Raw genomic sequence first — 27,597 nt, 5'->3', positions numbered from 1 at the left:
ATATATATATATACATACACACATACTCCTATATATACATACATACACACTCATACACACACATATATACACATATACACGTATAAATATATATATATATATATACATATATATATTCACACACATTTGATGAACAAAACAGCAGAAATAAGAAAGACTGAAACAGATTTAAATATTAGAAAGGATGGGCATGAGAGAAATATTTAAAATGTAAACATTCTTTGTATGGTCTCGATATGCAGAAATAAGATAGTGGGATCTCTTGATGGACTGTTTCATGGTTTGTTGAATTCTCCTTTGACAAGACATACCCAGTTTTCTTCCTGAATCATTAGCATAGAATATTCACCTCCTATAGAATGCAGGCATATATTAGGGATATCACTGTTGTGCATAGCTTAATTTGCATAATTTTGCTTTTGGTTGCTCATCATTAGTTAAGCACAATGCACCACAAATAGGAAAGAGTGAAATAATTTGAATATTAGAAAACCTGGCTGTGAAAGAAATATTTAAAATGTAAATACATTCTAAGCATTCGATGTGGAGAAACTGTGAAGTGTTCCATCCCTTGATGACTGCTTTTTACAGAATTCTTATAGTCTAAATATTTCTCTCAAAGCCTGACTTTCTAACATGCAAATTTATTTTACTCCTTCTGATTTGCACGGTGTTGTGTGTAAAATATATATTGTCTAATTACTGACAAGCTGACAAATGTACAAATATACAACTTAAGCAATTCCAACAGTAGATAGCTTAATTTTTGACAAATATATGACTGCATTATATAACAAAGGGGTATTCTATGCAATTGATTAGTGATGGAAACTTGGTATGTCTTCTCTGAAGAATGTGTTTAAATTCTAAATATTCCTTTCACACTCAAGCCTTCTAATATATGTGTGTTTTGGAATATATTTATAAACAATATATTGATTACTATTATTTATATAAAAATATCTTAACTATGAATTATAAAATAGATGTGTTAGTAAAATTTGTGTTTAGTTCATAATTTCTTGAAAATGAATATCACAGACACATCATTACAAAAATTGTTTTGCAATTTGGCATTATTTCATCATGATCCTCATTATTAACATGTACGTTTTTCCATGCTTGCATGGGTTATATACCAAAAGTGTTGCATTGTAAACCTGAGAAATTTTCTAGAAGAATGCTCTTGTTCAAAATGTCTCTGTCATTAAAGAAGATTCCTGTATTTCAATAGAATCATTTTCACTGTCAACATTATCCTGCATTTGAGAATTAGTTAACTCATAGCTTTCAAAGTGACTGTTTAACTGTAACTGCTCTGAAGATACATTTTCTGACATATTTTTAATGTTTTCAGAGGAATCAAAAGCTGCTGGCGAGCTCCTACTGTCCTGATCCTGAAGCAACCGTTCTGATTCCACTATACCATCATTGCCAGCAGTAGCATATTGCTGAATTCGATGCGCCTGCATTTGCTGTTGCAATATTTCTTTTTGTTCTTTCTTTTCATCCTTATAACATACAATGTATTCAAACATTTGGTATAATGTTAGGAAGACCAAGAATATATTAGTTGCAGCCAAAATCTGTAAAAGAACAGAATGAAAATTGAATAAGAAGACAACAATACTGATGTTATATATTTCATACAGCTGTTCTCATCACAACACTCAGCAACCTCAGTCAAGATAGATTTTGTATGATTACATCAAGGTACCACACCTTACATTTCATATCTCTGACAACAACATCTAAATACAAGGACTTGTGACTTCCTACAAGTAGGCCATGGTCTCCAAAGGACAATGTGTTGTATTTCCCTCGGATGACTCGCAGAGATAACACGAGTTGTACAAATTTAATTATTACATTTATTATTCAATTACATACAAAGAACGCACTCACCCAATGTTCGTTATAAATAAACAAAAGTCATGTCCGCCATATCTATCAATGACATTTTACTACGACAGTCACACAAGACAACAACAATGAAACAATGAACTCAGACGAACCACAGTGACACACGGAACGTCAGACAAATTACATATCTAACAGTCCATATAACACAATGGATGATGCTAGCTCATCTGTTGCTCTAAAGCAGCACCCAGTAAATTGTACTTTGTTACATCACTGTTTGTGTGATGAATAGTATAGTCCCATGAATTTGTTTTAGTGTTGGATGTATTTTACACAAAAGGTTTTTTAACCTATGTTCATATGTGGTGAACTCAGAAAAAAGATTTTCTCCTGTAATTAAACCAGCTTGCAATATACTGGCCAATATTTGGACATCTGCTTTAAGTCCATCCTTCAAAATCAATGTCTTTCATGCTTTTGTTAAGCCAGTTCTCTTGTACAGCTTAGAAACAATCTTGTTCATCTTTAGGATTTTCCGCTAAATTCCCTTCTTCAATGCTTAGAAATTATTTTGAAAGTCTTGGATTAAATCTTTAATGATATATTGGACTATTACACAGACAATTATCTACACAGATTCAGTAATGAAGAATGAGAACAGAAACTATGAAAATTCAAACAATTTAAAATTAATTACTGAAAATATTGAAACTAATCACTTGTATCTTTGATACAAGTCTAGCTTTTTTATAGATCACCAGACTATACATCAGGCAAGCATAATTAAGTCTTTTTTACATGAGAAATGTAAAACAGTGTTGATGCATCAATATATGAATAAATATCATCAAGCCAGAAATTAACGATAAAAAGTTATATTCTTACCTTAAGAACTCTTTCGGAAATTGGATTGATATCTTTGCCATATTTTGGAAGAGTTTGGCAAAGTACAGATTTATCATTCTGTATTACTGAATTTGATATGGCTGATAAAACCTCCCTAAAATAAATAAATGTACATATGAACACACAGTCTTATTTAAGTTGGAAAGCTTTGTGTTATCCCTTAAGTAAACAAGGCTTGTTGACTGATATACATGTAAAGCAACACATGATTGTATATATATATATATATATATATATATATATATATATATATATATATATATATATATATATATATATAAAGTTAATAAACAGAAAGTCATATACCATATTTATTCACATAGCTTAGTGGTTAGGGTATTCAGCTCATGATTGTGAGGTTGTAAGTTTGATTCCCAGCAGCACATTGTGTCCCTGAGCAAGACACTTTATTTCAGATTGCTCCAGTCCACTCAGTTATGAAAAATGAGTTATAGTAGTAATACAAAGGGCCAGCCTTATCTCTGAGTACTACATTAAGGGTATGTGTGTCTGTAGAGTACTCAGCCACTTGCACATTAATTTCACAAGCAGGCAATTCCATTGATAAAATCAACTGGAATCCTCATCATTGTAACTGACAGATTGCCTTGCCAGTAATACACTATCATATATATATAATGCACATCCATTAATTATGGCAATGAAATTCAAGATTGCCATGGTGACATTGAGGAATTTTTTTTCCAAGGTTTTTGTTTGTGGAAGCAGAGAAAGTCTAGCACAAAGTGCCAAGTGGATGAAATTTGTATGCTGAAAGTTAAGTGGGAATGAGTGATTATATCATCTGCATAGGAGTGTATATGGTCGGAAGAATGTAGTATGTAGCTGAATTCTATGATGAGTATTGGTAGGATGTAAACTGCAAAGACACAACATCTGTTGTGATGGAGTGGTGGGATAGCAAACTTTTCATAGATAGGTAACTTAGCAAGAAGGTTCTCATGTAAAGCAGGATCAAAAGCTTCACTAATCTTAATGGTAATAACATTGCTTTCACATGAATTCTCAAGAGCAACAGTTGCCTGATGATACTGAACACTAACAGACACATGAAGCAATCTACTGAAATTTTGATTATCTGGAAAACAAGCAGTTGCTCTTCATTAATCCCAATTTACTCCTGGCCATGCTAATTCATTCCTGGACTATAATTTTCCAGCACCTTTCAACTTGAAATTGTTTAAGAAGAACATTAACCACATCAAAGAGCATATGACAATTACAGGCATAGCCCCTTTCTACAGATTAAACCAAAAAAAGAAAAAGAATTAAAATTATTTGCTATGTCTAAACGGAAATAACAATTATAGTTAGTTTTCAACAGTATGATAAAAGCCTTTGAATGATGTAAAAATGTGATACTAATTAACAGAATGTAAATGTTACAAAGCTAGGTTGGTTTTAAGCTGCTAAGTAAATTGGTTATGTTACTTAGAGCAAAATCCAATCCCTGATACTCTTGTATGAACTTATAAAAAAACAAAATTATTTCAAATAAATGTTTTTAAATTAGGTACAAGACCAACAATTTTAAGAGTAGGGCTTAGTTGGGTACATTGTTCCCACTTGACTGGTGCTTTAAATTACTAACTCCCAAAAAAGAGGAAAATCAAAGTTGACCTCAGGAGGAGTTTAACTTAGAATGTACACAACTGGAACAAATACCATAAGGTATTTTTCGGATATTTTCATTAAATAATAAACCTTGTTCTGACATATACAAACAAATCTCTACAAAAACTTACTTTCGACGATTTCGAAATTCCTCTGGCATCATTGGAGAACCATACAACTTGAGCTTCCAGTAGTTAATTATGCCAAATTGTTTGTCAGATATATCTGCAGGGAACAAATAATTGAAAAAGAAAACTCAGTCATGTCTTAAAAATGTACTAATGCTAAACTTAGTGAAAGAAGCTACTTGAATTTTAATGTCACCCAAATACTAGTTTCAAACCTTAGCACAAGGCTGCCAATTTTGGGGGAAGGGGGTATGTTAATTACACCAACCCCAGTACTTGTCTGGTACTTATTTTATTGACTCTGAGAGGATACTGAATATGTCTACCTGCTGGAAATAACAGTCAAAACTCTTATTTAAATCACCAAAATACACTGATGATCTTTACAGAAACTTCAGTAACAATCTTCCACCCAGGTTCCAAAACCGCAACTCCAAATCACCATACAAACACCAGTTGCTGATGTCACCTACCTTTAGTTCAATGAAATTTTACAAACACCAGTTGCTGACCACGTTACTGGAATATCCCAGAAACAGCTGTAATACTTTAAAAATTGCTGAATTATTTTTAATAATAATAACATATACGATTTGCAATGTCTCAGCTTGGTGTTTGTTTTCCTTTCCAACAAATTGATTGATATGTATATATATATATCATCATCATCATCATCACCATTTAATGTCGCTTTCCATGCTAGCATGGGTTGGATGATTTGACTGGGGACTGGCGAAGCAGATGGCTACACCAGACTCCAATCTGATCTGGCATAGTTTCTACAGCTAGATGCCCTTCCTAATGCCAACCACTCCGAGAGTGTAGTGAGTGCTTTTTATGTGCCACCAGCACGAGGGCCAGTCCAGTGGTACTGGCAACGGCCACGCTCCAATGGTGTTTTTTATGTGCCACCTGCACAGGAGTCAGCCAATGTTTTGTTCACATGCTACTGGCACAAGTGCCAGTAAGGTGAAGCTGGAAACGATCGTGCTCAAATGATGCTTTTTACATGCTACCAGATTGGGAGTGAGACCACTGCTCTGGCAGTGATCCCGCTTGGATGGTGCTGTCAGCGCTCCACTGGCATGAGTGCCAGTCATCAAATTTGGTTCAGTTTCAATATATATATATATATATATATATATATATATATATATATATTAGGGACAAAATCCAAAATTACAGGTAAAAACTCAATTAAAATCAATTTATAAAAAATATAGTTTTAGGGAAAATAACCAAGTTTCAAGAACTCATCGATGAAAATCCACTATCACATATAGAAAAATTAACAATTAAAAGCACAATAAATGAGTATAATATAAAACAAAGTAAATATCATAAGATAAAGATAATAAAATGACTACAAGTGTTTCATAACTAATTTTCAAATAGAAAGGAAATTTAAATCGATTAAAATCAATTAAAATCATCGAAAATAAATTCTATTAAAAAAATATAGCTGATCATCAGGTCGTAAGTAGAACAATAATTAAAATAAATAAATATATATATCTCAACCAACAATAAGTACCAAATGAATTTACATTATTTACATTATTTACATTTGACGGATATTTGTCCTCATCTTGTTTGTTGTTAACACAACGTTTCAGCTGATATACCCTCCACGGGCATATGGCGTAGTGGTTAAGAGCGCGGGCTACTAACCCCAAGATTCCGAGTTCGATTCACGGCAGTGACCTGATTAATAATAGTAATAATAATAATAATATAATAATAGTAACATCGTTAGGAATGAGAACCCAGGTTCCAAATTTCCCAAAGACACCTGACAAAGGCTGGAGGGTATATCAGCCGAAACGTTGTGTTAACAACAAACAAGATGAGGACAAATATCCTTCAAATGTAAATAATGTAAATAATTCCTCATCTCTTAAATATAGAACTGTATTGTCAAATGAATTTATATGAAATACTTATTATAAAGATAGAAAAATTATTAAAAATATCAAAATATCAAAATAATAAACATTCAATAATCATCTCTTCATCCATTATAATATATGCTAACATGTATATTATATACAAAAACCAGCTTACATAAATTATCATTGTTTTAAATTATCATTTAAATACAATTTGAACGAAGTTTAAGTTTAAAATAATAATGAAGATAAAATTAGTACATATTTAACCGGTGTAATAGTTAAAGCTATACTATTTAAAACTAAAAACGTTTATTTAATTATCATTAAAAATCAATTGAATAATAGAAAAATACAAGAATATTTATTTCTACAAACGTAAAAATAAAAATATGAATGAAAAAATTATGAATGAAAAAATTAGGAAAGAAAAAAATTATTGAGAATAAAAGATTAAACTTTATATATATATATATACAAAGTTTTAATTAAAAAACCTTTAACAATATTATAAACAATAAAGACTAATTATTAATCAAATATTATTAATCAAAAATAATCGAAAATATATCAACACTATTCAAATCGAATACATAATAACACATATAGACCAAAACATACACACTTCTATATATATATATATATATATATATATATATATATATTACAAATTAAAAGGGTAAAGGATTATCAATTTATTAATTAATAATTAATAATTTTTACCAAGCCCATCGGTATGAAAGCACCATTATTGGTGGAGAACTTATTCAAAAGTTCATATATTTATAAATATAATTAAGGGATCAGCAAAATATTTGCTTCACCATATACCGAAGTTCAGAAAATAGCAGCTAAAAAAGCTGAGAATCTCACAGATAGGATCACTTGTAACTCACAAAGGCAAAAACAAGGTATATGGTGAAGCAAATATTTTACTAATCCCTTAATTATATTTATAAATATATGAACTTTTGAATAAGTTCTCCACCAATAATGGTGCTTTCATACCGATGGGCTTGGTAAAAATTATTAATTATTAATTGATTTATTAATTAATAAATTGATAATCCTTTACCCTTTTAATTTGTAATAATTATTCACTCCAGATTAGTATACGCAGATTTCTCTGCGATATCACTTGTCGCGCACATGGTAATTTCTTGAGGAGGGGACAGTTAGACTGGCTGACCGAGGTGGATTCGGTTATGCTTTCTGATTTGTGTCGGTGTGGAACTACCCGTCCATGCTTGCAGGGTTTGCTAGCATAGTCAAATTTACTACTGGAATACAGTACTGATGAAGGAAATTGATTATTAATTGTTAATTATTAATCATAATCCTGAAACGCGTCTGCTGTTAATCATCTGAATTGGTTAGTTTTTCATTGTTTTTTTCTTCTTGTTTTTGCCTTTGTGAGTTACAAGTGATGCTATCTGTGAGATTCTCAGCTTTTTTAGCTGCTATTTTCTGAACTTCGGTATATGGTGAAGCAAATATTTTGCTGATCCCTTAATTATATTTATATATATATATATATATATATATATATATATATATATATATATACATAAATATATATCTACACATACACACATGTACCTACCTAAACATACATATATATACAAATACACTCATACACACATATAAATAATTTCAACATAATATTAGAACTTCGATTTGAATAGTGTTGATATATTTTCGATTATTTTTGATTAATAATATTTGATTAATAATTAGTCTTTATTGTTTATAATATCGTTAAAGGTTTTTTAATTAAAACTTTGTATATATATATAAAGTTTAATCTTTTATTCTCAATAATTTTTTTCTTTCCTAATTTTTTCATTCATAATTTTTTCATTCATATTTTTATTTTTACATTTGTAGAAATAAATATTCTTGTATTTTTCTATTATTCAATTGATTTTTAATGATAATTAAATAAACGTTTTTAGTTTTAAATAGTATAGCTTTAACTATTACACCGGTTAAATATGTACTAATTTTATCTTCATTATTATTTTAAACTTAAACTTCGTTCAAATTGTATTTAAATGATAATTTAAAACAATGATAATTTATGTAAGCTGGTTTTTGTATATAATATACATGTTAGCATATATTATAATGAATGAAGAGATGATTATTGAATGTTTATTATTTTGATATTTTGATATTTTTAATAATTTTTCTATCTTTATAACAAGTATTTCATATAAATTCATTTGGTACTTATTGTTGGTTGAGATATATATATTTATTTATTTTAATTATTGTTCTACTTACGATCTGACGATTAGCTATATTTTTTGAATAGAATTTATTTTCGATAATTTCAATTGATTTTAATTGATTTTAATCGATTTAAATTTCCTTTCTATTTGAAAATTAGTTATGAAACACGTGTAGTCATTTTATTATCTTTATCTTATGATATTTATTTTGTTTTATATTATACTCATTTATTGTGCTTTTAATTGTTAATTTTTCTATATGTGATAGTGGATTTTCATTGATGAGTTCTTGAAACTTGGTTATTTTCCCTAAAACTATATATTTTATATATATATATATATATATATATATATATATATATATATATATATATATATATATATATGTATGTATGTAAAGACAACATACTTGCACACAGTTTCCATGAACCAAATTCCCTGACAAGCCATTGTTTGTCTCAGGGCCATATTAGAAAATACTTGTCCATAGAACTGGGCAGTGAGACTTTACCTGAAACCATGTAGTTGCAAAGTCAGCTTCTTAACCACACAGTCATGCTACTATTTCAAAGCTGAGACATCAAACTTTATGCAATTTGCTACAAAACGAAACAGAGATATAAGAAATTTTCTACAGTTAAATATTCAACAAAATTTATCAAAATATAAATAAAAAATGTTTTCTTACTGATATCTTTTATAAGAAGCTTCCAAGTTCCAATCGGAGATTCACCCCAGCATCTAACAGTACTAAACCACCAGCCTTTTAAACCTCTGTCAGACCTATTTTGAAAAGCAAATAAACATTTTAACATACAATTTTTATGATACTGTTTTCGTATTTAATCATATTCACAGTAATCATCAACATCATAATTCCCAATTTAGTATGATTTGAATAGATATTTTCTATAATGTGTCTAGTTTGTCAACAGAAAGCCTCTGCTTGCTATAAATATTAGCCAAATATCCTTCATATTACACATTCCATCTTATAAAAGGTGAGACATATTGAGAATTGTAGGCCTAAATAAACAATCCCTGAGTAAAAGATGGAATGGTCACAGTTGGAATGTCTTTAAATATTGGTCTGCTCAGTCAGAGCTGACATCATTTCTTTCCATATCTTCAGACTACCATTGCCACAAATCTCTTCCTCTTTCTCATTCAGCATGTATAACCCATTTATATCACATATTCATACCACCACAACCATCCATCTTGCATACATGAAGTGATACCTTTAATGCTCTAACTTTCATGAAGGTAAATAAATTTCTTTTACATTCATTTCACAATACAAGCACAGGTGAAATGAATTTGCCAATTTGGATATTAGCATACTGTTGAAATAGTTATATTTACAATTGAAAGAAGTGCTGACCACCTGAACATGAAAAATCAGATTGAGAAAAGCATAGCAACACCTGGAAAATGGCTTTCATAAAGCTTGAACTCACGGCATTTGGTTTAGCTTATATAGCTAGTTACTTGTATTGTGTCTTACTTGCTAGATTCTGCACTAAACTCTGATACAATCCTTCCTCCTCCAAACAACTGAATTCTTCACTTATCCACGTTTTCTTTACAAACATTGACCTACAGATATTTAAACTGAACATCAATAATACTGATCTCACTTTCTCTTTCCTTTGACCAACTTATTTTTTAAAAATATGAATCTTTTAAATGTAGAATGAAGAAGATATTTTCAATTGAAAACTAATAATATAAAAACTGAAATGATAATTACTTGTCACTTGCTCTAGGTGGAGCAATCATTGAATTAGTACCACTTGGACACAGTAGTCGGATATCTAACTGACCACGAAAATAGTGAGTTACATTAACTGTAACTAATACATGTTCAAGAACATTCAGTACATATCCTTGTAGGTCTTTCTCAGTTACTGCAAAATATAATTTTCAAATAAGTAAATATAATTCATATGGTTTTTTACAAACTTCTGAAATTATCAGCTACACTTGTCCAGAAAAGCCAAACTACAATTGTAAAAATTTATTAAAAGAGAATGCAGCTGTGAAAGCAACAGAATTTTAAATTAAGCTGAGAAGCATATAAAAATAGTAATGTTATTTAATCTAAACTTTCTGCTGCCTATCTCATTTTTTTAAACTCTCATTACAGTTATTTTAAAAATTTTGGAATAGAAAGAATTACAATTACTGAGAAACACTTCCTTTCTGATTTTGTGACGTTGTTTCTAATGAAATACGTTGCCAATGTTTTTGATTAGGTTTGAAAATAATCAAGAATATGGATTTAGTAAAACAATGTTTTTCATCAAGCTGGAGTATAGAATATAACAAAACATTCTTCATTAAGATCACGACAGAAGGTTTTAATAAAAACATGAACTATAAAACAGGGAGTTTTGTATTATAAAACCAGAGGCTGTCTAGGAATGATTGGTATCAAATGGGTAAGGTATAAGCTTTTGGGTATAAAATTACCTTTAAATCTTTTCATTGTTATTAGAATGTTTGGATAGAAGAAAAAGATTTGATACATTTAAATAAGCATAAAAAATGTTTTAGGGTCATTTTCCCTGCTAAAGTTAGGGTTAATCATGTAGGTTTCATGACAGTTTACTCATCATGGTTCCATGATTTTTGAAGTAGTGTTTTAGTTTGAATGTCCTTCCTGTCACCAACCTTTTTACTTGCTTCTTACAATAATGTTTCCTTGTTTATAATTTGAGACAATTACCAAAAACAAAACCAAAAATCAATATTTTAATGCTTTAGTATTTAAACCAGCCACATCTGGCCCAAATAGCCTATCTGTTTTATGTGCAAACTGGCCAGATCTGATCTCTTACAACTATCCTACAATGTCATTTACAGCATTTAATAAAGAAAAAGCACAATTTACATTAGAAAAGTCTTCTTAGTCCAAAATTCGATACTAAATGAATTTTAATATCAACTTGCCCCTCAGTGTAATCCATGTAATATGTAAAGAAGTTTCTTCAACTTCAATTAGATGCTAAAGTTTAATTTCTGCATTAGTTCACTTTTGAAACTATTAAAATGAAATACATTAATACTATAAGTCAATAAAATCTTTAATCTTTAAAAATTAAACTGTTTCAGATCTCATTGACATTATTGGATCACAAATGATCTTTAACAAAAAAGTATTCTACGAATGAAAGACAAACAAATTTAATGAATTTATATACTATAAAATAGCTATTTATAACAGAAAAAGCTTAACACCACAAATATCCATAATTCAAGTTTGAGTAGCATTAAGTGAATAAGAAAATAAAATTTTCCTGGATAGGATGTTGGGTTATTGCAGATAACTTTTCTTCATAAAGAAACTGAACTTAGTACTTACTCCAAAGCAGCAAATTTTTGAGTTGCCATTGCTTATAGTAATGAACCATATCATCCATGATAATTTAGAGCCACATGAACTCATGAGAGATCTGCTACATGGTTATTCTAATTTCTAGAAATAGCAACTAAATCTCCTTCAAATTAAAATTTACTGTCATAATAATGACAACACATAGGATAATGTGGCAATGCAAGTACACTGCCAGGGGAAAGTGGAAATGTTCATGGCTGGAATGTCTGCTCAATCAAACTGACTTGAGTGTTCAATAATGTTTTAGAGCTAGGTGGACTCAAGTATTAAAAATTAATTGATATGGCCACTGACACATTACAGTACCAATACCAGGCATAAATGACCACTCTCTCAGCTGGTTTACCAATCCTCCATAAACATGATCATCAGAAAGTTATATTAAAAAACAAATTATCAGTTAAATAAAAATAATTCTCAAACCTTCATAAGTTGACACAGACCAGTTTTCTTTAGGTATTACTTTGTTAAGTGTTATAATTTCAGTTTCATACTCAGTAAGCCATGGAACAATCTTCCAAACCTATAATGCTCATCATGAAAAATAACATTATTGTCAATTGAAACCAATATATAAAATATATATAAAAACTATCAGCTGAATACCATTAAATGTGCTTCTAAGTTTCTATATAATATTATCATATTGACTTTTTAATCTTTTCAATCTTCTTAGTCAGTTTGGAAAGAACCCATAATTAAAGATTTGAACCAAAGACAGGTTTTGGGTTAAAAACTAGTTTGAGTATTAACAAAGTATTTGTTTTTCAAAATCCATTTTTGTTTTATTCTTACATTAAATTCAAACAAGAATTAAAAAAATAGAAACTGATTCAGTAACTAAATTGAAAGAAAGGAAAAGAAGAACATAAACATTTCTTTAAAACACTTAATAAGAATATGATGCTATTATAAAATAAGCTTATTAAGATGATTGACATGTTGACATACCTTGGCTGCATTGACCAGATGCCATGCTTTCATCAAACCAAATCCATGTTGATGGCTATGTTTCAAGCCAGCTGCATTCAGTGTCCATTTGGCATTAGTATCGACCTGACATATTAAGAAATTTATTTACATATTATCATTGTGGTTATGTGAAGAGAATTAGAGCTGTTTTTTTTTTAATTAGTCCTACAGAAAGTTGAAAGGGATATAAATTGAACAAATCAGCTAGATTCAAGGAATTATTTTACGTTAGTTATTTTTATAACTAATCACTAATTATATTCACACAAGAGATCAATAATATTTCAAGAGACAACACTAGTAAAAATGCTGCCAGATCAAATAAAATTTAAAATCTAAAATATTTAATGAATAGTATAAATATATCAAATGCTTATTTTGATTCTAATTAAAAAAGTAAACAACCCAAATATTTTTATTTATTTTTTCCATCTGCAAGACTGTTATTAGTTTATAAATTTAGGTATTTTATGTGAGTTTCAAGTCAGTGTCAGACTGGATGTTTTCCTTAGTTAAGCTTCAAAATTATAAAATTTACCTTATTGCTTAGATAGTGGCTTGTAATATTTATGTATTATTAGGCTCACATAAAAAAAATATATACCCAACCTATTTGTAAACAAACATCATACTAACTGAAACTGCTGATAATATAATCAAGTGCTGAACATCTCTCCATGTAAGGCAGGGCTGCACTTCCAATAATAACGCAATCATCCCAGCTGCAATTGGTGCTGCAGCACTTGTTCCTGTATGATCAGATGTGCAGCCATCCCCTGTGTTTTTCGACCAGTCAGTGGTCACCTGACATAAATGAATATCAAGTATTTTTTTCAAGTATTAAAATGAAGTTCCTATATTAAATTAGTATAAATTGTTTATTAATTGAAATCTCTAATAGATTTACTTCATAAACATTATACTGAAGGTTACCAAATAATCTTTCCACAAAATTTTCATATCTTAATTCAGTTCTCATTTACTCAGATGCTAGTTGTGAAACATTCACCTGCCCAGTTGGAATGCTGATGAAATCATTCCATGCCATTGATACCTTAGTGTTACATTTAAGTAGAACTGACCAAAAATATTAAGCAATAATGAATGCTTAATTAGGAGCTGTATAAAGCAAAAATAAATAAATAAATGAAGTGTTTAGAAAATTGGTAGAGGGAAAATTGTTATAAATAAAGTAATTTATTAACTACTTTAGATATCACACAAACACCCAAAGTTTCATATATATATATATATATATATATATATATATATATATATATATATATATATATATATATATAGGATTTGAGGGGAAAATAGAAAGAAATCAATTCAAAAACATATAAGAGACATTTCCCAATATTAGGGTTGTGTAATTCATTAAGGATTATTCAAATTATTACAAAAAAATACTACTAAGCTAGTTATTTTAGCTTGTTAGTGAAGAAATGTTTGCTACAGGAAGTACTTACAATAGAACGGGCATTACTTCCACCACTGCTAAAGGTCACAGCTAGCATGGCAGCACATTTTTCAGCATAATAGGGCATCTGACCATATTCATCAACAGCACCTAGATATTTGGAAAGGGCAAATTCATTTCCATATGAAACTTTAGTACATTACAAAGATAAAGGTGATTCTTTCAAAAAAAGAATGAGACAGGAGGAATACAGTAGCAACCATAATATAAGGGTCAGTAAGAACAAGTGTATTGAAATAGTTATTATAGAAGATTAACAACATGTTGAGACTATATATTTTACACATATTTAGATATATCTAATATCTATCTTTCATGAAAATTCCAAGTGAATGGAATAAATATTTCGTAAGTTATGAAGAAATAAACAATCTCCCAAATTGAAGTGGCCAAAAGTTAAGGGTCACTTAGAAAAAATTGAACTACTAACCGATGTATTTGTTGTTTTGAAGGTTGTTAATGGGCTAACAGTTACTTCTTATGATCTCACATTATCAGAACATTCAACTGTCAACATGGCAGCTTGTGAGAGACGATTGATGTCTTGTGATGAAAAACAAAGGATTGTGTGCTTCCACCAAGAGGGCTAGTCAAATTCTGTGATAGCAACTACTGTATGAAGGTCTAGAAGTGTTGTACAACAAATTGTAGCTCGTTTTAAGTCATCAGGATCAACAGATGCTAAACCCATAACTGGTAGACCTTATAAAACTTCACCAAGATAGGATTATATTATGGTTAGAATGTCACTGAAGGACAGGTATAAGAGTGCTGCTGAGATGTCCCACAACTTTAGCTCCACTTCTGATGTCAATGTATTGCACAAAACAGTTTCTCAGAGGTTACAAGGTTCTGGGTTGCTTGCTTGGGCACTGGCAAAGAAACCTCTAATCTCCAAGAAGAATCAAAGAAGCCCTCTTCATTTCGCTCACAAACATGTCATTTGGACAGAAGAACAGTGGTCACAGGTTCATTTTAGCGATGAACTGAAGTTTAATGTGACTGGGTCTGATGGCGGGATGTATGTCTGACAAAGAAGTGGCAAAAGGTTATCTCGTGTAAGTGTGAAGACAGTGAAATATGGAGGAGGCAGTGTAATGGTATGGGGAATGATCTCTGCTGCTGGTCCTGGTCCACTTATTCGCCTACAAGGGACTGTCAATGCTGAAATTTACAAGCAGATTCTTAGACAGCATGCCCTTCCCCATCTCCAATCCTTGTCAGTTCAACCTCCTATCCTCAACGCTGCCTGTCATACTGCGAAGAGAGTCAGACTTTTTGAGTGATGAAGGGGTTGTTCTCATGGACTGGCCACCTCAAAGTCCCGATCGCAATGCTATAAAAAACGTTTGGAAGATTATTGGAGATAGGGCATGAAGGAGAAATCCAAAGAACGAAGATGAACTCTGGGAATTATTGAAAAACGAATGGAACAATATTACTCCATCATTTTGCAAGAAATTAATTCAGTCCTGTGGTAACAGATATCAGGAGGTTATTGATAGTAAAGGGATATTCACAAAACATTAATAGTAAGGATTTCTTTTTTGTTCTCATTCCATTTTTTATTGTTTTTCTAAGTGACCCTTAACTTTTGGTCGTTGTAATTTTGAAGATTATTTGTTTATTTCCTCATAACTTATGAAACATTTATTCCATTCACTTGAAATTTCCATGAAAGATAGATATTAGATATATCTAAATATGTGAAAAATATCTAGTCTCACTGTTTTGTGAATCTTCTATAATAAATATTTCAAGACATTTGTCCTTACTGACCCTTATATTATGATCGCTGCTGTATGGTGGCAATGCATTTAGAATAAATAAATTAAATCAATTACATAAAAATACCAATTATATAATTGTATTCTCATTTCATGTATTACATATAGAAAAACAGAGATGCATGTGATGTGTATGTCATCAAATAATACATAAAACTGAAGAAAAAATTATGAAACAATTCATTAAAAAAAAAATTGAAAATAAATATCAAGATCAATAATACCCAACCCTCAAATTTTAACGATCTTGATAAATTACCATGCTATTAAGCAGTTAGTTCATAAAACAATTTTAAAGTGTTAATTCAAACATCTAAACATTTCATTCAAAGAATAAGTGGCCTCTAATTTACATTCATTATTTATAACTGTTGATTGAGAACCACAGTTGCAGGAAAGCTTGGAAGTTCAAGTCTTAAACTGGCACTATGTCAGTCTAGTAGCTCAGCCTACTAATAAATTAGTATTTCAGAGTGACACAGTTCCCTGCTGCAAGCATAAATGGCTCTGCATTATTGATATTTTGTTGGCTTGAAGTGCAGCTGAAAGCTTGTCCTGGGTTGTTGAAGAGGAGACATTTTTGGGGATAGTTAATACCAGCACTAATTGTTTATCAATGGATATCTTTGTGAATGATTAAGGAATGCTCCCTGTTTGATGCATTTGATTAAGATAGATGAACTATTGATTGGTTAACTCTCAAAGTTGATTAACAACATTGTTACTGAGAGATGCACAATTACCTATTTTTAAGAATGCGATAACAGATACTACTACTACTACTAAATAATAATAATAATAATAATAATAATAATTCTGAGGAAGGGGACAGACTGATTCGATCAACCCTAGCATTCGACTGGTACTTATTTTATCGACCCTGAAAGGATGAAAGGCAAAGTTGACCTCAGCAGCATTTGAACTCAGAATGTAAAGACAAGCAAAATGCTGCTAATAATAATAATCCTTTCTACTATAGGCTCAAGGCCTGAAATTTTGGGGAAGATGGTAAATTGATTACATTGACCTCAGTACACAACTGGTGCTTAATTTATTGACCTTGAAAAGATGAAAGGCAAAGTCAACCTCAGTGGAATTTGAACTCAGAACACGAAGATAGATGAAATATCACTAAGAATTTTGCCCAGTGTGCTAACAATTCTGCCAGCTTACCACCTTCAAAAATGATAATGATAATGATAATAAATACCCTGATGCAATAGCAGGCAGTGGCTCTCATGGTTTCTAATCTTAACTGATGGGAAGTGTTATTGTTGTATAGTGAAACTGTCACCCCTCCCGGTAAAAAGTGATAGTTGCCAGCCATTATGAATAGACCAGTAGCTGGTCGACAGGGGGAGGTCAGAAGGTTGAGAGTACAAGTCATGTCTGTGCTGATATAGTAATTATATTGTGATACTGTGTGGCGTTATACTGATCCAGCTTATTGAGGATAATAACACTGTATGACTGGGGATCGTACAGTGCCAGATAGAAACATTCTATCAACAAGTTCGGAAGAACAATATCTGTCAGAGTGACAACCATTGTCAAAAGAGAAATACAACAGTGGCAAAAGACCGCTTTACAACAGTTATTATGTACATGTTTTGCTTTGTTGTGAATGATAGGCTACAACAAATATTCTGCTAATACCACAGATTTGCTTGTCAATTGCTTGACCTTAACCAGTTAAGCATGACCCTTAGTGGCTGATGATATGTGCATCTCTGATCATGTACAGGTGTAGTGGGGGAGTATCATAGCCATGTTTAAAGAGGGATTCTTTGGGATTTGAATAATTCACATCAGGAAACATAGATGTTTCATTCATAATTTTTAAACAACCTTTATTCAGGAACTTTTTGAGTGGGATGGGCTACTCAACCTCAAGAAAATTCCAAATGGGACCCACCTGCAAAGTCATACAATGTTTATCTTGATATGAAGTCACCATGTCATGCGCAAATGGTTGTGTTGCATGTACCTAGTGTACCCTTATCAGACAGGTAGTCATGATAAGTATTTTGGGCTTCATATATTTGTACTCTAACATAACTTTGATGACATGTTTTGCTCTCTTTCACTCAATAATAATAATAACCATTTCTAATATTGGCACAAGTTGATTACATTGACCCCAGTACTTGATAGGTACTTATGTTATTGACCCTGAAAGGATGAAGGGCAAAGACAACCCCAGTGGAATTTGAGTCAGAAGAAATACCACTAATATGCTAATGATTTTGCCATCTTGTCACTCTAATAATAATAATAATGGTTGCAAAGTTTGGCATAAGGCCATCAAGTTCAGAAAGGGGTAAGTTGATTACATCAACACCAGTGCTCAAGTGATAGTTATTTTATCAACCCTGAAAAGATAAATGGCAAAGTTGACCTCAACAGAATTTTACCTCAGAACATATGAGTATTTTGTCCAGAGTGCTAACGATTCTGCCAGTTCCCCACCTTCACAATAATAATAAGGATTTCAAATTTTGGCACAAGGCCAGCAAGTTTGGGGGAGGGGGTATGTCGATTACATCAGCCCCAGTGTGCAACTGGTACTTATTTCATTGACTCTGAAAGGATGAAAGGCAAAGATGACCTTGGCAGAATTTGAACTCAGAACATAAAGACAGACAAAATGCCACTGAGCATTTTATCTGGTGTGATAATGATTCTGCCAGCTTGCCACCTTCACAATAATAATGATAACAATAACAACAACAGCAATACAATATGTAATAAATATAGACTGACACTGTTTATTGAATTGAACAATATTGAATGCTTTTCACCAAAATGTGTGATTGTTTGAAGAACTTCAAGAAAAAAAATTTGGTCCTAAGGACAAAAAATAAAAATAAACTGAAAAATTTGAAGGTTTCCTTTTCCACTGAGCCAATGAGTGCTGAACCAATGAGTAACAACTTGGTTAAAACATTTAATTTGACATCATATTTACACAAAACCTTTTGACAAAGTCATCTCTTTCTTGTTTTCTTTTGTTTCTTCTTTTTTGTTGCCTGTTATGAGCAAGAAAAACTTCATGTTGTTTTTGTCTGGAAAGGAATGCAGGAAATTCCAGTTCAAATTTTGAATTCTTGTATTTCTGTGCATTTTTCATTTGAACGAGAGGAAAACAAACATACGGTGGAAATATTGTTCAATTCAATAAACAGAATCAGTCTGTATTTAGTACATATTGTATTGTGTTCTTCTTGTTGTGTATTGACCTTTGTGAAGAGTTATGTCAATCTTCATAAAGTAATAATAATAATAATAATAATAATTTTTCAGAAAGTTAAAATAATAATAATATCCCTTTCTACTATAGGCACAAGGCCTAAAATTTGGTAGGAGGAGGCTAGTTGATTACATCGACCCCAGTGCTCAAGTGATACTTATTTCATCAACCTTGAAAGGATGAAAGGCAAAGTCAACCTTGGTGGAATTTGAACTCAATTCAGAATGTAGAAATGGATGAAATGCCAACAAGCATTTTGTCTGTCATGCTAACAATTCTGCCAGCTCACCACTTTAAGAATAAGTTAGCAGTGACTGTAGCATCATCATCATTTTTCATCCAATTTCTACACTGGCATGAGTTCAACAGATCATCATGGTCCAACTCAAATCTTATTTGGAATTACTGCTCCCTAAATAAGTTGGAGGACCACATATTGCTTAATTTCAGTATGGTTTCTTTGGCTGGATACTCTTCCTGATATTAACCACTTTACAGAGTGTTACTGGTGTCATCATAACTAACAATGTCATATGCTTGGCAAGACTTAAGAGTTTTAAACTCTTAAAATTATAATTAATATAATTTCAACTCTAAAAAATAAATACTCACCTATAGTCACAGTATAAATTGAATTTGCATATCCATCATAATTACAATTGTCGAAATTGCTACCACCATTACCACTGGCAACCACATAAATAGTTCCATAACCATTACGGCCATAATTGATACCATGTTTCATAGCTTGCTACCAAAAGATGAAGAGTAATTTTGAAAAAATGATGTGTGTGCTGCATGTATTTTCATGCAATTTAGAAATTAGTGGTAAATTATTGCAATAAAAAATTTTCTATTTTAGTAATAAAATGTTTAGTATTAAAGATATATATTTATTTGTTGGGGAGAATATCTCCTATGTGTCACACACAATATACGTTATCAATATCTCCTACACCCCTCAAAAAGCATGACAGCTTGATACCTAAACTTTTTCTGCCCGCCTAGCACTATGTAGACAACCACATTCTCAATTACCCAGAAGAACTCTGAAACCCCTCCTTCAAATTCAACCTTTACTCACATAACAAAGATCATTTTTATGCCTAATCATATTAGACTAGCACATGCCCCCAACCACCAACAGGTAGCTGTGGTCCTCTTCTAAACTGTGGAGAAAACCTTTATTCATAGCAACTCGAAGTTGCCACTCTGAACACCCTTAGCAGAAAACCTCCTATCACTATGGAGAGTCACAGCTTCTCAGTAATAATGAAAGTGACCCATCTATGAAGCTGGACGCTCTGAATAAACCCAACATTGTTTGAAACTACATCGAAAAAGATGTGGATACAACAAGCTGCAGATAAAGCAACCCATCTATAACAGTAGGAACTCAAATAAAAACTGGTATAATGTAGAGGGGATACTTTAACCTATCTAGTGCTGGCAACATGATAAAATACACCTAGTCTGTACTATAAATTGTTAGTGACAGGAAGGGTAAAAAGTACAGCTAGTGAGTATGGCTTGGTAACATGTGTCATGCTTTTGCTTGTTTTAGGTACCTATGAGTAGAAATAAACAACTTCTTGGTTCCCTTCACCTTTGAGCCAGTGGAACATCCAGGATGTGACAAATGGCACGATGAAGAGCAACACTTGCACCTGGCTGGTACTGATTGCAATGGAGTAGATTAGAGCAATGTGAAACTAAGCGCTTTATTCAAGGACATAATGTGCCACCAATTTTAGGAATTGCAACAACAACTTTATGATCATGAGCTGAACTCTATAACCAATTAGGTCATGTAGCTTCAAGAGAGAAAGGGTATCCAGTCATAAAAACAACCTAATTCATACAGAGCAACAACACATACCATGACAGCAATGATAATATAAAGGTTGCTAGGTGTGAGTGTCATTCAACTAACATCAAACAACCCACCACCACAAATGACAACTCTCTTATGTTTAGGCACAGGACTTCAGGGCCCATACCATTAAAGTTCGTATGATGGAAAATAGATCTGGAGAGTTTGTTGATGCTAGAGAGAAGGTGAAAAAAAATATAAATTAAATTCTTTGTATAGAATGGAATATTGGTAGCAAATAAAAAAGGAGGAGAAAGGAATGGTATCAGGTAGCTACAAGAGAAGCTAGAAGTTATATATACTTTGCAAGCAAGGAAGCTGAACAAGCTATGACAAAAATTAGAACAAATAAAATGATAAACTTTTTACATAGTGGCTCACCCAAGAGGTTTCCCAATGTTCTACACTGTAGTGTATTAGAATAGAAAAGGACAGCAATGGTGAAAGGTATGTTTAGACTGATAACAGTATAGTTATCCCTATCAATGCTAAGTTGGAAAAGGCACAAATGATACAAACAGTTGTCAAATGAGGAAAAGGGATTTCTCCAAGGGGATCCAACAGTAGGAATAGCTATTGGGGTTGACTGCTATATGATAGAAAGGAGCCATTAAGAATGTGAAGGCAAGGACAGCAGCTGAACCATTCGGGATGGTCACTGAAATGCTAAAAATATCTGGTAAAGTAGGACATGCATTGGTTATTCACATAGTCAATTAAATAATGAAAGGAAGTGTCATCCCCATCAACTAATATAGCAGCAGTATTGTGAACTGCAACAAAAGAAAGGAGATGCTTTAGAAAGAAGTAGCCAGAGAGACATTAAATTAATGTATCAAGTCATGAAAGTGGCACTGTTGATGCCTCCTTAGAGAGGAAACTACAAAAATAAAAAAAACTTTTAAGCCAAGAACAAAATATACTTAGCATTTGTTGACTTGAAGGTAGCCTTTTAAGGCTATCTACTATGCTTGGCAGTTTTGTGATTGCTAGAAAAACTGGGAGATAGAGAAATGGATGGGTTTTGGGAGTTATGCAAGCTAGACAAAAATTAGACTAAATAAAAAGATAGTGGCTATTTCCTAAGTTTCAATAATTTTTAGTCCGCTCAAGATTAGTGCTGAAAGAACTGAAAATAAGGTTGCATTGATAGTTTTTCTGTCATAGCCCATGCCCACAAAAGAGCTTAGCTCAGTAATGTGAGCTAGAGAAACATTTATGCATATTTTAGTTCCACTGTTGCAGCAATTTGGAAATGAGCTACTTTTACCCATGGTTCCTACTTACATCAGGGTGGACAGAGTCACTGATAATCAAATGTTTTGGCTATGATGAAAACTACAGGATACAAACCTCTGACTCTTCATCAACTCAGTAATTTGTATTTCATCTCTCATTAGATCTTAATTATTAAAATATGTATATTGATAGTAAGTTTTCAGTCTGCATCCAGATATTGTCAACTTAAATTTTAAAGAAGAAATATGTTTGTTTTGGTTAACAAATATATGAAAGAACGCACTAACTCATGATATGTCAATTTTAATTTATATAATTTTTATGTTCAATAAATTTTGCTGAAAGATCTATGTTGTTAACATACCTAAAATTACACTGAAATAAATTGCATTTAAGATACTGAAAAAAACTACAATACATAGGTACAAGCATGACTGTGTGATAAGAAGATTGCTTCCCAGATACATGATTTTGTGTTCAGTCCCATTGCGTGACACCTTGGGCAGGTATCTTCTCTACTGTAGCCCCAGGCTGACCAAAGCCTTGTGAGTGGATTTGGTAGACAGAAACTAAAAGAAGTCCATCATACACATATCCACGCGCTTGCATGTGTTTGTGTGTGCATGTGTGTCTTTGTTTGTCTCTTACTGCAGCTTGACAACTGATGTTGGTTTGTTTACACCCCTATAACTTACTGGTTCAGCAAAAAGAGACCAATAGAATAAGTACCAGGTTTAAAAATATGTACTGAGGTTAATCTGTACAACTAAAAAAAATTACATCATTTACATTATTTACATTTGACGGATATTTGTCCTCATCTTGTTTGCTGTTAACACAACATTTCAGCTGATATACCCTCAGCCTTCATCAGGTGTCTTGGGGAAATTTCGAACCTGGGTTCTCATTCCTAAGGTATTTTTCAATGTTATTACTATTATTATTATTCAGGTCACTGCTTGGAATCAAACTCGGAATCTTGGGATTAGTAGCCCGCGCTCTTAACCACTATGCCATATGCCTGTAGGCAATTACGGAGTGAATTTTAGGGCTTATAAATCTAATATTTTCCTAGCATATGAGCTGCTTCTTTTAGTTTTCATATTTCCTAGTGGTGTTCTCTGTCTATTATTTTAACTTCATCCCACAGGGGGAGGTGGTCTCCATTTTTCCATACATGATCAGCTATACCCGATTTATCAATATCTCCTCATATCACAGCTTTGGATGTTTGTCTACCCTTATTTTGAGGGGGCGACATGTTTCGCCTTTGTATAACCTACCACAGCTGCATGGGATGGGGTACAAGCAGTCTTTGGTCATATTCTCTTCTATTGGTGGTTTTACTCGAAGGAGTAAATATAGAACTGTAAAAAAAAATTGTTCAAGGTGGTAACCAGCATGGCCACAGTCCAATGACTGAGACAAGTATAAGATAAAAGATACAAGCCATTTAATATTTTCTCGCACAAGCATGAAATATCAAGGGTAGAAAATGGAAAATCTGAAGTTAAGTCAATCATTTGCTATACACAGTACATTATTGATGCATGTAAAATCACTGCAACTGGGATTCACAATCAGAGAACAATGACAATAGTATTAGGTTAACCAAAAAGTCTGTTCGTTTTTTTAAGTAAAATTAAGACAAAAGTTTTAAACACAAAGTAATTTATCTGATCAATGATGTAATTATCATTTCATTGCATTATCTTCAGCTAACTGATGCATCACTGCATTTAAATTGTCAAGCTGGTCCCAGTACACATCTGAATTGATGGTCTAGTTCATGGGAAGAAGATCATAAAAAACAACATCCTTCCAAAACCAACCAAATTGAGATCATAACCTTCTTTGGGTGAAGTCATGCTTTGGAGATTGTTTGTGGTGGTTCGTCAAACTTCTCCCATGATCAGTTGCACTTCACTATGTTTAGACAATTCCTTTTTCATCCTCTGTCACCATTCTCTTCAAAAAAGGATCATTTTCTTTATTTTCTGAAACTGCCAATGGAAAAACCACTGGGCAAGGATAGCTTTATTCAATTGGTGTGGGACCTAAACATTGAGCCTGCTGATGTAACCAAATTGATTCAGATGATTTTAAATACTCAATTTGAATATTTGAAGAATATCTGCAATCATCTTGGTCATATAATGGAAGGTTGGTGTTGACTAACTATTTTGTTTTGTCACCATTAATTTCAGTTGGCCAGCCGGAGTGAGGACTAAGTAATTTCTCAATCAAAATCTTGAAAACCACTTCTGATATACCCATTCTGTAAACAGTATCCTCTCCTCACACAGTGCATATTTTTCTGCAGGTTTCTACTGCTTCCTTGCTGTTTTTAAAATAAAAAAAGCATGAAGTGTCAGTAATGTTCGTTTTGGTCCTCTATTTTGAGGGTGATCTCCAGAACACAAAATACAGCCTGTCTTATTGCAAGTTCGCGTTGAACTATTTTGAAGTGTAACATATCTAATGAGTGTGCATGCATAAGGAGCAGAGTGAAGTTAGCTACCTGTTAGAATGCTTGAAGTTTAGTGTTAACAGAAATCAAATGGACTTTTTGGTCAAATCAGCATATTTATTAATTCAATACAGCTTTGAAACAAAATTATAAAAGAAAAAATAAAACAACAAAAAAGGAGATTTCTGTATCATTAGTTTCAACGTTAACAATCAAATTCAGTTTTTCCAAGCCTCAATTTAAAATTCCTTTCTTACCAAAGCTAGAGTATGAGGACCATCGACAGTCATTCCATCATCATCAGGGCCCCAACTGAAAAACAATTGAAAAAACAATCACCTAAATATAATGTAAAAGAAGGGAATAACAGTTAGGAAATAACATCAGTTTTTCACATCAAAATGTAAAATAGTGAAGCAATAAATAGTATACAAAACTCTAGTAAAAGACATAGGGAAAAGAAAACTGACCTGCAGCTGTATATGTCATTAATTTGCATATTTTTGTTAAATGCTGTTGCTTCCAGACCATCTGTAAGGGGACCATCTAGTACCCGCAATCCTGTAAATAAGAAATTGTTACTTTTTTTTTCAAGCATCATCATGTTTTGACTTGTAATCTTCTGTGGTTATTGAAACAGGATACACTGGGCTTTAAATAGAGTAAGCCTGAACAATATATTATGTCACAGATCTGGTGACATTATGAGACAGAAAAATGAATTAGTGTATTAATATTACAATTTCAATACACATTGCAAATTTAGACATCAATTTGTCATAAAATGTTGCATTGTGCAGTAAAAGGTATCTATTTCAGATTGAATTCCTTTGTATCAATGTTTATTATAGATTGTAGTGCAACTTATTAAAAAGACACGATAAATTAAATTTAATCTAATGAAGAGTGGATGTTTGTTAACGCTTTGCTAAATATGAGGAAACTATGACAAATGACTTCCTATCTAATTTCCAGCATTAATTTTGCTAACCCAATATTAACAAGTGTTATACTAGGATATGAGTATAGAAATACCCACCAACCTTTTTTTACTGTGTAATATACCATTCCTATTGTTTCATGCATAACAAATTTTCTTCAAGGTCTAGGTTTAATGACTTTATAATATATTTCAAAATATGACATTAACACTTGAAATGTAGAGATAAACCAACCTGAAACTTTAGCACCATATGCTACACCAACTGCACAAACTTTATTAGGGACGGCAGCAATTTCTCCAGCACAACGTGTGCCATGATGATTAGTATCTACAAGAAAAATAAACCTTCAACTTATGTTTGTATTGACAGGTTTTATAAATGCATAAATATTAAATTAAATAATCTAATCTTTTAATTGGGTTTAAACCTGTCTTTTGTGATGTTCATTATGATACATACTGCAGAAAAAATTTTGCGTGAAGTTAATGGAAGACACCTGCAATAGAAGTAAACTACTCGCAAAAGGAGAGTTGAGTGATTACTGATGAATTGTTTAATAACAATATTGTCAGTTTAACCTTTATTCCAAGTTGCTGAAAAGGCCTTGTTGGGTTTAATTTCACAGCAAGACTCAATACAAATGATATGTAAATGAGACCATATGTTTATTCATTCATAATCCACATTGAATGTACATATTGTTCAGTTGTCAATCATGTAAATTTATATAACTGACAACTGGACAATATAGACATATAACTGTCTACAATTTAATAGTCATCAACTACTATCACTGTCAATTTGGGGAGCAATGAAACCAGTCAGTCTATTACTCAGACCAAGCTACCAAAAAGTAGAAGACTAAATACATATGATATTAGTCCCTACACTTATATAAAATTAAGACTAGTTGTATCAAATGTGAAATCAATGTGTCTCACAAATGGTATTGTATGAGTTTTAGATTCATAGAAAAATGCTCTATGAATCTCAATGAAGAATGAAAGACCTGTACAACAGACTAGCTTAGAAGAGCAGTTATTATAATAATAATAGTAGTTGTGACAAAGAAGATGGAAACACAAGTTATATGAATCTGAAAATTTACAAGACTAATCAAAGTAGGTGTTTTACTATTGAATATTCTTCATAATGGCCCAAAAATAAATTAAAATATTCTTTTTGTGTTTTAAGTGGCACAAGCATGGCTGTGTGGTAAGAAGCTTGTTCCCTAACCACATAGTGTTCCAGGTTCAGTCTCACTGCATGGCACCTTGGGCAAATGTCTCCTACTACAGCCTTGGGCCAACCAAATCCTTGTGAGTAGATTTTATAGACAGAAACTGGAAGAAGTCCGTCAAAGTGTGTATTGTACGATACAAATAAGATGATATTTTTTTCAAAAGCAGAGTTGCTATTAGAGCAGTAGAAATACTGTGTAAATTACCCTTAGAAAGCAGAAAAATTTGTCAACAACCAGGCTTGGGACTTGAACCCATATCTCTCAAAGACTCCAACTGCCCG

The 27,597-nt window shown here is 32.0% G+C and overlaps 1 protein-coding gene across 2 annotated transcripts in view; it reads right to left on the bottom strand.

Moving 5' to 3' along the window:
• Window positions 1-935: 935 nt before the first annotated feature.
• Window positions 936-27,597, bottom strand: part of LOC106867880 (proprotein convertase subtilisin/kexin type 7) — a 58,783-nt gene continuing 32,121 nt past the window's right edge. For both annotated transcript variants that reach the window (XM_014912941.3, XM_052968261.2), the window contains exons 5-17: window positions 26,305-26,400; window positions 25,600-25,690; window positions 25,387-25,441; window positions 20,160-20,298; window positions 14,500-14,600; window positions 13,664-13,831; window positions 13,007-13,111; window positions 12,479-12,578; window positions 10,409-10,565; window positions 9,344-9,438; window positions 4,536-4,629; window positions 2,749-2,863; window positions 936-1,586 (exon numbers count right to left, since the gene is read on the bottom strand). In XM_014912941.3, the coding sequence (XP_014768427.1) occupies window positions 1,191-1,586; window positions 2,749-2,863; window positions 4,536-4,629; window positions 9,344-9,438; window positions 10,409-10,565; window positions 12,479-12,578; window positions 13,007-13,111; window positions 13,664-13,831; window positions 14,500-14,600; window positions 20,160-20,298; window positions 25,387-25,441; window positions 25,600-25,690; window positions 26,305-26,400 (1,712 nt within the window). In that variant the 3' untranslated portion in view covers window positions 936-1,190. The remainder of the gene's footprint in view (window positions 1,587-2,748; window positions 2,864-4,535; window positions 4,630-9,343; window positions 9,439-10,408; window positions 10,566-12,478; window positions 12,579-13,006; window positions 13,112-13,663; window positions 13,832-14,499; window positions 14,601-20,159; window positions 20,299-25,386; window positions 25,442-25,599; window positions 25,691-26,304; window positions 26,401-27,597) is intronic.

Source organism: Octopus bimaculoides, chromosome 5 (genome assembly GCF_046866305.1).
Source record: "Octopus bimaculoides isolate indiv1 chromosome 5, ASM4686630v1, whole genome shotgun sequence".
NCBI classification, from domain to species: domain Eukaryota; kingdom Metazoa; phylum Mollusca; class Cephalopoda; order Octopoda; family Octopodidae; genus Octopus; species Octopus bimaculoides.
Note: the sequence above shows the minus strand (reverse complement) of the source record. Positions and strands in the feature narration are given on the sequence as shown.